Source organism: Vulpes vulpes, chromosome 8, assembly GCF_048418805.1.
Source record: "Vulpes vulpes isolate BD-2025 chromosome 8, VulVul3, whole genome shotgun sequence".
Lineage (NCBI taxonomy): Eukaryota > Metazoa > Chordata > Mammalia > Carnivora > Canidae > Vulpes > Vulpes vulpes.
In genome coordinates, this window is record NC_132787.1 from 2,300,447 (window position 1) to 2,315,392 (window position 14,946).

The window sequence follows — 14,946 nt, forward strand, 5'->3', positions numbered from 1 at the left end:
TTGATAAGATCAGGAACAGCTGCCAGAGGAGGAAGGGTCACAGAGGGCAGGAGGGGAGGCTGTAGGGGTGGGATGGGGACCAGCTTGCAGCCATTGCAGTCTGCGAGGTCACCTTGTCCAGTCTCCTGGTCCCACCCCGGGCGGGCAGGAGGCATTTCTCCCTTTTCCAGGGAAAACTCCTTGCTGTCTCTCTCACTTCAAGGGTTAGATCCCTGTGCAGAGTGAGGGCGTGTCTACCTTCAGTTTCTCAGGCTGCAGTTTGAGGGGCTTGTGAACTTCTGGCAATTCTGGCTATTAATAAGGCCACAGAATATGGCTCTAGTCTAGACCTTTCTTCCTGTTTGCTTTGGGTTTATCGTAGGATTTGTAATTAAGTTAATTTGGATTTGCTTAATTGAAGGACATGGAATCGGGCCCTCGGGACAACATCCTACCTTGTTGGATACTTGCGAGGACAGGGCCACATAAAGTGAGCAACCAATCATGTGACGAAAGCAAGGACAGAAGGAGCAGAGGCAGCTCTGCAGAACGTGCCCCGGGCTGGTCGAGACCCTGTTGCTGCTCTGGTGGGTCATAGCTATGGGTTTGCAGACGTGGCCATATGCTTTATTTATTTTTTTCCCCCTGCAGGTATTGTGTGGGGCAGATGTGAAGCACCGTGGTGCAGAGTTAAGGTCACGGGCTTTGCAGTTAGAGACGCCTGGCTTCCCCCTGCCATCACCTCCTAGCTGCGTGAGCTCAGACGAGTTACGTGACCTCTCTGGGCCTCCGCGTCTGCAGCTCTGAGCAGAGCAACACCTCCTCAGGGTTATTGTGAGCAACGAACGTTCTGAGAAAAGCCCTCCGTGTCCAGCACATAAAGGCAGCTCTGGATGAGAGTCCCTTCTAACGGCCTTTCTCTTGTTTTATTTTTTTAATCTCAGGATGGTATGTGCCTCCGTTTAGCATTAGCTTTATGAGGAGTGCCTCAATGGGGAAGTACCCACAGGCACAAAATTAGACTGATTATAGATTATTTATTATCCCCCCCACCCTCAAATCCCTTCCACACCCACCTGCTTTCTGTTTCAGGCTCCGGGCATGAGTGGACACCCCTCTAGGTACAACACATCGCATCATTTTCTCCTAGCATTGGAGTGTCACGGCCACAGACTACAAGACCCAGCGGATGCATCAGAAGCCACCTTGGGGCTTGAGCTTTGCAGATACAAGCCTTCCTCCTAGCCCATGGGAGTTCTCATCACCGCAAGAGAATGGGGTGGTGAGTGGGAGGTGCAGAGACCCGGGTCGGGTGTGGGAGGGGTGGGGGTGGCCAGGGTCTGAGCTCCGGGCCCTCCCTCAGGCTGCGATCTTGGTGGCCTCCCCATCTCCTCTCGGGGCAGGACAGCTGGGAATCAGACCTCGGCTTCCCAAGGGGGTGGTGCAGACAGAGACGCCTGGCTTCCCACTGCCATCACCTCCTAGCTGCGTGAGCTCAGACAAGTTACGGGACCTCTCTGGGCCTCAGTGTCTGCAGCTCTAAACTGAGCAGAGCAACACCTCTTTCTCAGCTCTTTGCCAGGTCTCCTCTGCTCCCATAGCTGCAGCCCCAGATACCTGCAGTAACCCCACCTTCCCTCCCAGCCGCGCCCCCGCCTGGGGTCAAGGTGGGAGTCAGCAGACCCTGGGATACCAGTGCCCTCAGGGCCCCCTTGACCTGAATGGTCAATTCAGCCAGGTTTGTTCAGGTGCCCAATTCTGGATTGGCTGCTGTAGAAATTAAACAACTGGTCTCATCCCAGGCAGGATGACACAGTGAGAGGCTGGGGGTGCAGAGCCTTTGGGAGCAGACTGATATGAGTTCAAGTCCTGACTCCACCACGTGCGACTGCATGACCCCCGGGGAACTTTTAGGAAGGCAGGGTGGTGTCGTGTGTATAAAGCACTCAGCACGGGGCTGGCACAAAGCTGGTCCTCAGTAAATACTCACTGAAAGAGGGACTGAAGGTTCTACTGCATTCCTTGTAGGAGGTGGTCCTGGCTCTAAGATGCTCACTTACTACAGGTGGATGGACTATCCATTGGGCTTTCTTCCACGGACCTTCGATAGAGCCTGGGGCTTCCTGGCCTTGCTGTCACAGCTCCTCCACCTGCCCTCCATCTATTTAGAGGGCACCTGGGTAGGGCAAGTGGAGCTGAGCAAAGGTGGAAGTGGGGGATGCTGAGGGTGGGGTACAGACCAGATGTAGAGGTAAGAGGAGGGCCGGGAGAGGGGTTGAGGGTGGGAGTGGGGAGGGGAGAGAGCTCCGAGCCAGTCCAGTCCTCCTAGTAGCCCCATCCCCAAGAACTGGATCCACTGACCTACCTCTTTGCACCCCATGGGTCCTGCCTTTTCTCTTTGCAAGGGGGAAGAGCTGGTCATTTCTGTCGTGGCCAGCTTCCAGGTGGTCAGGGTCAGCTCGAGCCTATGGGAATTGCCCAGGCCCTGATCACTGCTATTCCCCGGATTTGGAATGGCAGTTTTATTAGGGCTTTAGAAGACGGGGAAGGGCTGCAGATTTGTCTAGTTTTTCATCCTAAGCAGCAGTGGCAAAGTCTGGGCAGGCTAAGAATGAATGCCCACTGACCTACACTGTGCCAGGCACTGCGAGGACGTAAGAGGCAGGTGTCCCTTTATAGATGAGAGGATGGGTTGAATGAGTTCAGCTGGTTAGTGGCCACAGGTGGGATTTGAACACAGATCCATGCCACCCAGTGGAGAAGAATGTAAGCGAGGGCTTAAAACTAGGACTTTGCATTTAAAAACATTGCTCTGAGAAGGTGCTCGTGGGTTTTGCTACTCTGCCAAAGGGATCCTGAGCACCAAACGGGTTACAGACTCCTGCCCTGAATGCTGAGACCGTTAGGGGAAAGCAGAACATGCTCTGTCCTGGGGAAGCCAAGCAAACGTTTGGGCAGCAAATGGAGCAGCGGGGCATGCCCGACGGGGACCTAGACTGGAGAACACTGATCTAGAATCCTCCAAACAGACACCCAAACAGAGGCCGGAGAAGGAACATGAGTTCCTTCTTATGAGTTCCTCAGTCCCCAGCTCCGCAATGGGCACGAAGTAGGTTCTCAACAACTGTGTCAGGTCGAGGTGAATCTTGATCTAGGTTTGGGAGGCTTCATAGGCTGGAATACGGATTTCTTCTTTTGTAGGTGCACATGGGGCTGAGCGCAGATGGGGGATTAATAATGCTGGTGATCAATATAGGTGCAGCTTCCGACAGTTTACAATGATCATAATCTCACTGCATCTGGAGAGGGGGTGAAGGCAAATATTCGTATTATTTCTCATTTCTGGGTGAAGCAACTGAACCCCAGACAGTGACGTGCTCAGGTTTGCAGAGCACGTATGAGTGGGCAATGCCCTGGAATCCAGGCCCTCTGCTTCCAGACTCGTGGAGGGAGAGGACGGGTGATAGGTCATCTCATGTGGAGCTGGGGGCCCGCAGGGAGGCTGCCGAGATGGTGCGCTGGGTGGCAGGCCCGAGGGGCTGGGCCTGGGCAGAGGCCTGTGATTCAGGAGGCCCTGGGGCACTCGTTGAGGCTCTCCCGAAGAGGAGTGTGTTGGGATCCTGTAAACTGTGCCCTCGGAATGACATCTGAAGGTGTGTTGTGACATACTCAGCAGGTACGAGAAGGATGGGCCTGTGCCAAAGGCCAAGCCCAGAGATGTTTCAGATTTTTCCCTTTATGCCCCTGCAACCAAGCCCTGCTGCTCCAGCGCATATAAGAGGCCGGGGCTGGGGCCGCAGCACTCACGGCCTGGCCCCCGGCGCTCCTCGAGGCTCCAGCTCGCTCTCCCCGCACCATGATCGCCAGACAGCAGGGCACCCGCGGCTCCCGGGCCTTCAGCTGCGGCTCCGCCGTGGTCGGAGGGGGCAGGCGGGCCGCATTCAGCTCGGCCTCTGTGTCTGGGGGCGCGGGCCGCTGCTCCTCGGGGGGCTTCGGCAGCAGGAGCCTCTACAGCCTTGGGGGCAGGAAGAGCATCTCCATGAGCGTGGCTGGGGCCCGCCAAGGCGCTGGCCTTGGGGCTGCTGCCGGTTTTGGTGCCGGCAGCTTCGGGGCAGGTTTTGGAGCCGGCAACTTCGGTGGTGGATTTGGGGGTTCCTTCAGTGGACGGGGTGGCCCTGGCTTCCCCGTGTGCCCTGCCGGAGGGATCCAGGAGGTTACCATCAACCAGAGCCTGCTGACCCCCCTCCACGTGGAGATCGACCCCGAGATCCAGAAGGTCCGGACGGAGGAGCGCGAGCAGATCAAGACGCTCAACAACAAGTTCGCCTCCTTCATCGACAAGGTGAGCTCCCCTCGGCCACAGGTGCTCGAAGCCGAAGCCCCGGGCTCCCGAGTGCTGGGATCTCAGACCTGGGCCTGCCGCAGGGGTGCAAACCACTGAGCTTCTCTGGGCCTCTGTGTTCCAGCTGTTAAAGGGGGGGTCCTTCCCCCAAGTCTTTCTCTTGGGAAGTGGCTGGTGGGCAGGCAGGCTGCTCAGACCAGCGCGATGTTTGGAGTCTTCCTAGATGTGCCTTGTGATACTCTGCAAGTCGCTCAGCTTTTCTGAATCCAGGCATCCCAGCGATAAAGTGGGTTCATTATTTCCCTGCTCTTTCTCAGATTTTCTGTTTCAGAAGTAGCATGGTTAATAATTTAATAATTAACTAAAATTAATCATAGTTGAGATAGTAATTTAACTATTGGCACTTTTGTCGTCAGAGCAGAAGAAAACCAGGCTGGTTTCCCAAACGAAAAAGGGACCATCGCCAATGGCAGATTCTGGGTTCCTATAAGACCTTGGAGGGTCATCTCCTTCATCCTCTTGACTCTGGGCAAAATTGCTCATTTCTGATTCTGTTTGGAGAGAGGAGGGGTTGGGTGTCTCCTTTGCTTTTTGTGATCCAACATCCTTTCCCATGCAGTGTCTATTGCAATAGGATGGATGATAACAAGCAGCTCAGCCCCGATTACCGAGTCACCTGGAGATTAATGAGTGAGTGGATGAGTATAGCCACTCAGCCAAGGATGCCCTGGCTCTTCGTGCATCAGTCTTAGTCCTCTAAGATGTGTGGGGCAAGACTAAAGAGTCTCGAAGTGACTGAGTGGAAGTGTTTGCTCTCCTGGATAGTCGAGTAAACCTTCAGTAGCTTAAAGAGGCTTTATGTGTGGTGACTCCAGGACATACAGATATAGAAGCAAGACCCCGGGTTTGGTGCTTCCTTGTCTCCTCTCCCCTCATCTCACCTTTTGGGTTCAAAGTGTGATCGGTCACCCTGACCTGCTTTCCTTTCAGCTCTGAAGCACATAAAGTGGGAATATCATGCTAAGCTAAGCTGCTACCCTGGTTTATCTGGTTAGATGTCTTCACAGAGAGAGGGAGAGTTCCGGGAAGTCCCCTTGCAGGGTGAGCCTGGCTGAGACTCAGAATGTGTCTTGGGCCTTGATCTTAACTACTTAGACTCAATCATGCACAGGTTTATAAAAGAGACACACCAGGTCCATTTATTTAAAAAGTTGTCAGTGAATTTATCACTCCTTTGCCTTGGGTCAGGATCACTTTGAATGCGAGAGTCCCCAGACTGTGGTTGTATCTCCTAGTTTTGTTTATTTTATTATTTCCTAGAAGGTCAATGTTCTTGTCGGCACCTCACCCCAGGGTCTCTGGATCGCTGTGGTCAAGAGGACATACTTGCTACATAGTCAGGCCCTATTGCTCTGGCTGTTGCTCCATCTTCTACAACACGTGTGGCCCATTTGCTGCCTCGGAGCAGCACCACCATGTTGACCCCAGTGGATGGTGCCTGGAGTTGCAACATGGTGGCCCTGCTTGCATGGCTCTTGGGTGACCTGGGTGGCCTTGGCTGGTCCTCCTGCCAAAGCTTCAGGCCCTCATTGATTGGTGCCTTTTTAAAACATAGGTGCGGTTCTTAGAGCAACAGAATAAGGTCTTGGAGACCAAGTGGAGCCTCCTCCAGCAGCAGACGACCACCACATCCAGCAAAAACCTTGAGCCCCTCTTTGAGGCCTACATCAGTGCCCTGAGGAAGCAGTTGGATACCTTGGTCAATGACAAAGGACGCCTGCAGTCTGAGTTGAAGACCACACAGGACAGCGTGGAGGACTTCAAGACCAAGTATGTGTGGAGGATAGAGGGATGCCACCTGAAAAAGTCTGCCCAGCCATGCCCCAGGGTCCCTGGGCTCCTGTCCAGTCATTTAGAATCCCAGGCTCTGAAGAGATTCCAAAAGGGTCAGAAAGGTTTTCTAGTTTGTTCCCCTGCATCTACATGGGCCCTTTTTAATGAGGGGAGGCCCAGTAACCCTAAGTTGCCCCAAGTAGAAAATTCTTGATACATTCAGGGAGTTGGGCTTGCCGTATACAAGATCAGAGACCATCCAGATGAGAAGTGGTGGACAGCATGGTCAGAAGAACACAGATTGTAGACAGATGGACCTTGTTTGGATACTGATTCCTCCACTTACGAGCTTTGTGCTTTTGTGTAACTTGCTTAACCTCTCTGAGCTTTATTCTTATTTATCTCTAAAATGAGGATAGTAACTCTAGTTCTTGAGAATTAGATGAAATTAAATGAGATTGAGAAAGCAGGTAGCATAGCACTGGACATATAATGAGCATTTAATGCACAGTAGCTCTTATTATGCTCACTATGGGATGGGGCTGAGAAAATGCCAACCTCCTCTCTCAATTCACTCTCACACCAAAGAGAGCTGGAGTGTTGGCAGCATCCTCGAGAACTCAATCCACCAAACAGATGGCCCTTCTATAGAAATAAAACCGACCAGGTTGTGGCTGGTTGTCCTCCTCACATCTTGTCTCTTGAAAACGGTCTTTATAGTTTGATTTTCACTTCTCTGAATAAACCAGGGTCTAGATCAGTATTTCATATATGTAATTAATAAATGTAAGTTGAATGAATATTTGTATGAAAATGAGAAAATGTGGCCAATTACCTGGATATGTCCAAATAGGTGTTTTTTTTTTAAAATATTTTATTTGTTCATTCATGAGAGATACAGGCAGAGGGAGGAAACAGGCTCCATGCAGGGAGCCTGATGTGGGACTCGATCCCAGGACCCCGGGATCACGCCCTGAGCTGAAGGCAGTTGCTCAATCACTGAACCACCCAGGCATCCAGTTAGGTGTTTGAAACGTAGCAGCAAGAGAACCGGGAAACACTAGCTCATTGTGGGGCGTCTGTCTTCTCCTTCCCATCCCTACCCCCAGGTATGAAGATGAGATCAACAAGCGTGCAGCTGCAGAGAATGACTTTGTGGTCCTCAAGAAGGTAAGAGAGGAAGGAGGGGAGGGAGAGGCTGTGAGGGTGCCCCTTCCCTTGGGAGTGGCCTTTGGTTTAAACCATGGATTTGGTCCATCCTGGCCTCACTTTTACCCCACTTGGTACTATCCAGATCTATGTGGTCAAAGGAGTGGGTAACTGAACCACACCCCAAGGAATTGAGGTTGGGGAAAAAAGTCCATTTGGATAATTAACTTCCATTTCTGCAGCTGGCTTTAGGGCAGAGTATGTCAAATGATTAGTCCTTTGCCACCTTGCCTGGTGCCGAGACTACCTTTGTGCATCACTTAACACTCCCCTGCCCTTATTGTAATTTCTGTACCTTGTCTCTTCTGTCTCCTGTGCAGGATGTGGACGCTGCCTACATGAACAAGGTGGAGCTGGAGGCCAAGGTGGATGCTCTGAATGATGAGATCAACTTCTTAAGGGTCCTCTTTGCTGCGGTGAGGACTCCATCCCCCTGCATTGGAAGAATGGAATCCCATATCTTCACAGATATGTTGTGGGAATTCACAGTTCTTTGAAAGGACCCCAGCTCCCTAACTTGCTGAGGATGCTCTTAGCAAGGTCATAGGTCAAAAGAGTTAAAGTGAGAGACTCACCCAGGAGGTTTTCAAAACCAGATGTTGTCTTAGAGGGGTGATTAGATCTGAAGGTTGCATGGGATAGAGTTTCTTGTTGTCTAGCATTTCCTTGGTGAAAGGAATCTATTCCATTCCCTTTGGTTTAATGCACTGAGCACCTACTAACATGGGGTAGCTTATGGATCCCAGAGAGCAGTAAAGACTAGAAACATTACTTTTCTGTCTTGAAATGTCACCAATCAGTTGATTTCTACATAGAAACTTACCATTCTCCCCCCTCCCTACACACTGGGATGCCAGCTCTGCTTCCATCTGAGCCTGTGGCATTGATTTTTGACCACAGTAGATTTCTGGTGTCAGAGATTAGGGGAGACTCTCTGGGGCACCTGACATGAGACATTTTCCCTGCAGGAGCTGTCCCAGATGCAGACACACGTCTCAGACACATCCGTGGTCCTGTCCCTGGACAACAACCGGGACCTGGATTTGGACAGTATCATTGCTGAGGTCCGGGCCCAGTATGAGGAGATTGCCCAGAAGAGCAAGGCTGAGGCTGAAGCGCTGTACCAGACCAAGGTGCGTGTCAGGGATCTCTTAGGAGATGGTTTCTGGGGCTCTGCTTTTGGTGTCTGTGAGCAGGTGATCATCATCTCAAGCCCAAGAGAAGTCAGAGATGAATTGACCTTCCAGGCATTGCTGATCCTGGTCTGATTTGAGATTGCTTGACAGTTTATATTATCCCTGACGCCTGTGCCTATTACTGAGCTCACTTGAGAATAGACCCTACTCAAATGTCTCTGACCCCTTGTTCCCTGTGTTTTCCTGGATATTAGGTCCAGCAGCTCCAGATCTCCGTTGACCAACATGGTGACAACCTGAAGAATACCAAGAATGAGATCTCAGAGCTCAACAGGATGATCCAGAGGCTGCGGGCTGAGATTGAGAATGTCAAGAAGCAGGTAAGTGTCACCATTTTCTGGCCATGGTACGAGGTCAAGGGCCTAAGAGAGGTCTACACAATAGACAAGAAGATCAGGCATTGGGCCAGAAGATCCTGAGCTTGCATGCAGGGGATTTGTGATTCCTTATAAAAGCCACACCCAGGTCTTTTCAGCAATGCCCTACTTAACCTGATATGACACCCACATAAATAAGGTTTCTTGTCTCTTCTTCATTGGTTTTTGCTCATCTTCATCTAATCAGCCTGGTGGGGACATTGGTGGGCCCTGGCTGGAGTAAATGAAATGCATAAGAGTAAAGCAGGTGAGGAGTAGGACAGACAGCACCCTCACATCTTAGCTCAGGAAGAACCGGGACAGGACAGGGGATAGATGGCAGGGCCTTGACAGCAGGACACTGATGATTGCCTGCTCAATGCTGTCATCTACAGTGCCAGACTCTGCAAACATCGGTGGCTGATGCGGAGCAGCGTGGGGAGCTGGCCCTCAAAGACGCCCAGAGCAAGTACAAAGAGCTGGAGGCCGCCCTGCACCAGGCCAAGGAGGAGCTGGCCCGGATGCTGCGCGAGTACCAGGAGCTCCTGAGCGTGAAGCTGGCCCTGGATGTGGAGATCGCCACCTACCGCAAGCTGCTGGAGGGCGAGGAGAGCAGGTGGGATAGGGAAGGCAAGAGCAGGAGTGGGAGGGAGGGAGAGACCCCAGCACCAGGAGTTTGCACCCTGCTGGGCCATCTGCTGCAGCGCCGCACAGGTGCATTACGATCCAGCGCGGTGTAGATACCAGGTTCACACGCAGTCCTTTAATTTGGCTGCGTAAGGATGGGATAGGTGCTCGAGGGCTGCTTATGGGCCAAGCATGGCTCGGGGTCCTACTGTGACTCACTGCTCTTTCTCTCCCCCGTAGAATGTCTGGAGAGTGCCAGAGTGCCATGAGCATCTGTAAGTTCCTTCTGTCCCTGCGATAGCTGGTTGTTCCCCCTGGTTTGGGCTGAGAGCCCTGGTGGCCAGTATTGTTGAATAACCGTATCCTTTGCCTCTCTCCTGCAGCCGTGGTTGGTGGTAGCGCTAGTGCCGGGGGCATCAGCGGAGGATTAGGAAGCTGCTCTGGGTTTGGCCTGGGCAGTGGCTTTGGCTCTGGCTCCGGAAGTGGCTTTGGATTTGGTGGTGGTGTTTGTGGCAGTTCCGGCAGCAAGATCGTCTCTACCACCACCTTGACCAAGAGATCCCACCGATAGAGGAGACAAGGTTCCTGCAGCCCCTGAGCCCAGCTGGGCCCAGCCCTGGTGTCTCTGTGCTTCTTTCACCCCCACCTCCACCCTCCCTCTCTGGGGCTCATCATACCAAAGTCACCTCAGTGTGGACTCTGCCCTCTTGGAGTTTGGTAGCTTCTTCTCGATTTGGGCCTAGTGACACACCTGGAATGGGAGGGGTGTCAACTGACAGAGGAGAACACTATCGGGAGCTTCATCTCCAGAATCATCAGGGTCATGTATGCCCCCTGCCAGCCCATGATCCCAGATAGCCCTCTACATGAGCACCAAACTCCCTTGTCACTTGGCAGCAACTGGCCCTACAAGTCAGGATAGGAACCACGCTGTGTCCCATCCACCTCTTTCCCTTTATCCGTCTTTGGGTGAATCTTTAATAAAACGCTTTTGTCATTCACTCTTGAGCCATTGTCCTTGTTCCCTGGGGAGAAGTCTCTAGATTTCAGGTGGGAGTAAAGGAGGCTGGGGCCGGAGGGATCTGCCTGCAACAGATCAAGATCATCAGCTAATTTGAAGGAGGAGTGCAGCGTGTGGAGCCTGAAGGCTGCCTACGGAACAGGGACACAAACTCAAAGTAGCCAGCACTTGCATAAAAATGAAAGGCAATCAGAGCAGAACCATCTTAGGGTTGAGGCTGCAGGGAATCTGGAGGGGAGGGGTTGAGGAGAGGCAGCCGAGGGCCTCTACTGAATGTGCAATGAGGGGTTAGGGAGCTTATGGAGATTTTGCACTCAGCGTCTAGCAAGGCCTCCCTATTTTCATGAGACTATGCAGAGGACTCCGTCCCACTGGACTGGCAAGAAACTGGACTCTCAGAAACTTGTTCCAAGAATCAGCAATGTCCCGACTGCTGGATGGAGGAGTGGAAGCCTGTCATTCTCACAGAGCTTTCGTGCTGGACTCACTTTGCCATCTCAGGTGGTTGTATCCGGGGTTATGTCTATACTGCTGTCCCTGAGTGATGGGGGTGTGGGGGAAAGGAGGCAGGTGGGCTAGAGTGATGGGGGGTGAAGCGGCCTGATTGGGGGCAGCCCTGGAGGTTATGACTGATGAAATGAAGAATGGGGTGAGGATAGTCAGAGGTGCGGATCTGGGCATAGCCTTTGTGGACACCCTGTTTCCATAACGGGACCACTTCCAAGATACCCGGAGGAGCCGAGGTTTCCTGCACAGCTTGCCATGTGGTCTGACCCAAATCCCTCTCACTGCAGATGCAGGATACACTCATTCCCTTGGCCACCCCGTTGGTACCTGCCACCCGGGGCTGCCAGGCACTTCATTCAGACTCCAGTCCCTCCAGCACTGTGCCCACGGGGCCCTGGTTGTGTGCAGACAGAGGACACACAGTTTGCCCAGGCAAGTCCCTGCCAATGTGGCCTTCACACCGACCGCAGGCAGGCTCAGGGCGGCGGGGGCAGGGCAGCAAAGGGTTAATGTCAGGGGCTTGTGCTCCCCAGCTGCCCTCATAAACCCCACCCTAATCCCCTCCTGTTTTGGGACTCACCCCCTAGTCTGCCACCTTCCCTTGGGGGAAAATGCTGAATTGGTTCTTTCTAAGTTCCCAGAGTGGGGAGGAGGAATCAAAGGTTAGAAGCAGGGGAGGGACTTCTCAAGTTCACTTACCAGGAAGGGGCAGGTCGTGATGGGCCACATGGAGGAGTTGGGGGCAGGTTAACAAATTTCTCCTGCCCTCTGAGCAAGGGAGGTGTGGAAGTAGCCACCCCGAGTGGGGTTGAATAAAATGATTTACAGGAAACTTGGATCAAGTGTGTGTGTATCTTAGAATAAATAAGTCTTTGGGGGCACCTGGGTGCCTCACTGAGCCCCTGCCTTTGACTCAGGTCATGGTTCCCAGGGTCCCGGCTCCCCGTAGGGAGCCTGCTTCTCCCTCTGCCTGTGTTTTTGCTTCTCTCTATCTCTTATGAATAAATAAATAAGTAAAATCTTTTGGAAAAAAAAAAGTGTTATTGTAGGAAGTGGCGATGTGGGTATGTTTGTGTTTTATTTCTATGAAGAAGACTCTGGTTGACATTCCTGTTGGTCTCTATTACCAAAACAGTTCAAGGGAGTGGATCCTGGCCATGATCCATACAGGTTTGGAGCTGGCTGGCTACACAAAGGGGACTATTCGAAGGGGAAAATCCACTTCTGGGATAATAGGCACCACTCTTCTCTTGGATCCTTTGAATTGGATCTGGCCAGCTCCTTGTGTTCAAGGGAACTATGGAGACAGGTTGCATTACCTGCCCCTTGGAAGGCCCCGCACTCTCTACCCTATCCAAAATGCTTTACCTTGAGGCCTCCTAAAATCACTTCTCACACTGTAATGCCCCCAGTGTGGGTGGGCAGATCTTTAACTCAGTTTATTGGGTTCCTCTGCTCTGACCCCCACTCTCCAAGCTCTTGACTTCTAGCCTTGGCTATAACCTCACAGGTGGTTTGGCTCAGGTTCCCAGGCTCCCAAGCAATGACCTCATTTGCATAGGTCTCTCTCCCTTTACCAAGACCTTGTTCTCTCAGTCTAGCCCTCCTGGTTTCAGAAAACTCTTGCCAACACTTCTGAAGTCTCTCTCCTTTGTCACTGGTGAAACTGAAGGATATTTAAAAAAAAAAAAAAAAGAAACTGAAGGATAAGGCAAAGAGGGGTTTATTTAGTGTTGCTTCTTGTGGATTTTGCCTACTGTTGGGACCTAGGCTTTGGATTCTAAGACCAGAGGACCTCAAAATAAGGCAGGTCCACTACCATGTCTTGGGTGATGGTCAAGGTTTAGTGAGGTAGCTATCTAGGGAAATAACTATGGGGGATATGTCCCCTTTTACTACCCCTTAGGGCAAGGTAATAGTGGGAAGCCCAGAACAAAGGGAAGGAGCAGGCTGAGAGAAGAAGTCATTTTAGCATCTGCTCCATCTTTTTGCTGTGTTGAAAGTAGAGACTGAAGAGTTATAGTTGCAGCCCATGGGGAGAAGGCTGGAAGTGTAGAGCTTTGGCCATGAAGGGTCTTGGGATGGGGCCCAGGACTCAGGCTGGTTGTTGCTCATGGTTTCTTGGTTGACTTGGGGTCAAGGTAAAATTGTTCTGTATCTTCAGGTTGTTTTACTAGAAGTGTGGATTCAGTCCTCAAAAATTCAAAGGAAAAGTTAGATGAGCTAGGAAGAGGTTTTTGGCAGAAAGTGTTTGGATTAACATTTGCCATTCACGTATCCATCATCCGCCATCTTTCAATCTATCCATCCATCCATCCATCCATCCACCCATTCATTAGCCTTTGAATTCTGTAAGGACAGGACAATGGTTTATTCATTTTGATATTTCAAGGCCAGTGTGTTTGTCACATCGTAGATGTTTAACGAATGTTGGTTTAATGAATGAACAAACATCCTAGGCAATGTAATAAGAATTAGACTATTCTTGGGCAGCCCGGGCGGCTCAGAGGTTTAGCATCGCCTTCGGCCTTGGGCGTCATCCTGGAGACCTGGGATCGAGTCCCACGTCAGGCTCCCTGCATGGAGCCTGCTTCTCCCTCTGCCTGTGTCTCGGCCTCTCTCTCTCTCTCTCTCTGTGTCTCTCATGAATAAATAAATAAAATCTTTTTAAAAAAAGAATTAGACTATTCTTTCAAGGGGTTTTCAATTGGAATATTAATTTCTAGATAAAAACACGAACATATATTACTTGGTAACCAGATAGACCTGCTCTTGGGAACTGCAAACAGGAGTCCATGGGAGTCCAGGAAAGGGTGAAATTACTTTCAGTCTTGGTCGGGGGCCGGCAATCACAGGCGGCTTCATGGAGGAGGTAGCATTGAAGTTGGGTCTGGAAGGATAGGTAGGCCTGGATGCTAGAGATGGGGGTAGGGGGTGGGGGGAATGGATGTGACAGAGGGCAGGATTCTAACATCCTCTAAAAAGAAATCCTTTTTTTCAGGAAGTCTCTTGACTTCCTTATGTTGGGGGCTGTCCATCACTGCTTCTAAATCTCCTGGGACTACTTCCATGGGATCCCGTGGTCACCTTATTTCCCACTGTGATCACACCCTCTGCTTTATGTCCAACTGGATTCCCTCGAAGTCTGCCGTGGAGAGAGTGAGAGCGCAGCTTTTCAAAACGTGGTGGAAAAAGCAATTGAAGTTTCCTGTTCACTTTCTCTTCCTCAGGTTAAATGATCATTTGACACTTTTCCCCTCTTCCCCCTTTAGGCTTTGTTTCAAGCAATTTATTTCATCATTTCCTAACTGGTGTTTGGAACCTCCTGGTGAGGACAAGATGAGGCTTCTGCTATTTGACAAGCTGCAGTTTGAGGAGCACACCGGACAGACGGCTCAGCACCAACACAGAGGAAAGCTCTATCACGCAGAGGAACCTCACTGATAAATGGTTATTGAGGGCGAGCCTCCCTCTCAGTTTCACTGTCCTATTTTTTAAAAAATATTTATTTATTTATTTATTTATTTATTTATTTATTTATGACACACACAGAGAGGCAGAGACACAGGCAGAGGGAGAAGCAGGCTCCCTACAGGGAGCCCGATGTAGGACTCGATCCCGGGACCCTGGGATTATGACCCGAGCCCAAGGCAGACAACCGCTGAGCCACCCAGGCGTCCCTCATGGTCCTATTTATCTTTTCCATATGTGCACTATTCCTTCAATTTAATCTTACAGCAGGATATGGAAGTGAGTTGTTTAAAATCAGGAGGCAAGTTTCCATCCTGGAAGGTAAGGAAGAAGAGGGTCTCAACGCCTTCTCCGTTGACCGCATAGTCTACTCTCTACACAGCAGCCATGTCTGGCCTTTGCTGA

General features: G+C 51.3%; 1 protein-coding gene across 1 annotated transcript; it reads left to right on the forward strand.

Annotated features, from left to right (window-relative positions):
- The first annotated feature begins 3,835 nt into the window (after positions 1-3,835).
- On the forward strand, positions 3,836-10,523 carry KRT4 (keratin 4). Its single transcript, XM_026000050.2, has 9 exons — positions 3,836-4,321; positions 5,937-6,151; positions 7,264-7,324; positions 7,684-7,779; positions 8,332-8,496; positions 8,754-8,879; positions 9,311-9,531; positions 9,783-9,817; positions 9,926-10,523. The coding sequence occupies exons 1-9, from the start codon at positions 3,836-3,838 to the stop codon at positions 10,111-10,113; spliced, it is 1,593 nt and encodes a 530-aa protein (XP_025855835.1). The 3' UTR covers positions 10,114-10,523.
- Positions 10,524-14,946: the final 4,423 nt, after the last annotated feature.

Coding starts and splice junctions, on each gene's coding strand:
- KRT4 (XM_026000050.2), top strand. CDS start 3,836: ATGATCGCCAGACAGCAGGGCACCCGCGGCTCCCGGGCCTTCAGCTGC. Junction 4,322..5,936: donor TCGCCTCCTTCATCGACAAG/GTGAGCTCCCCT, acceptor TTTAAAACATAG/GTGCGGTTCTTAGAGCAACA. Junction 7,325..7,683: donor ACTTTGTGGTCCTCAAGAAG/GTAAGAGAGGAA, acceptor TCTCCTGTGCAG/GATGTGGACGCTGCCTACAT.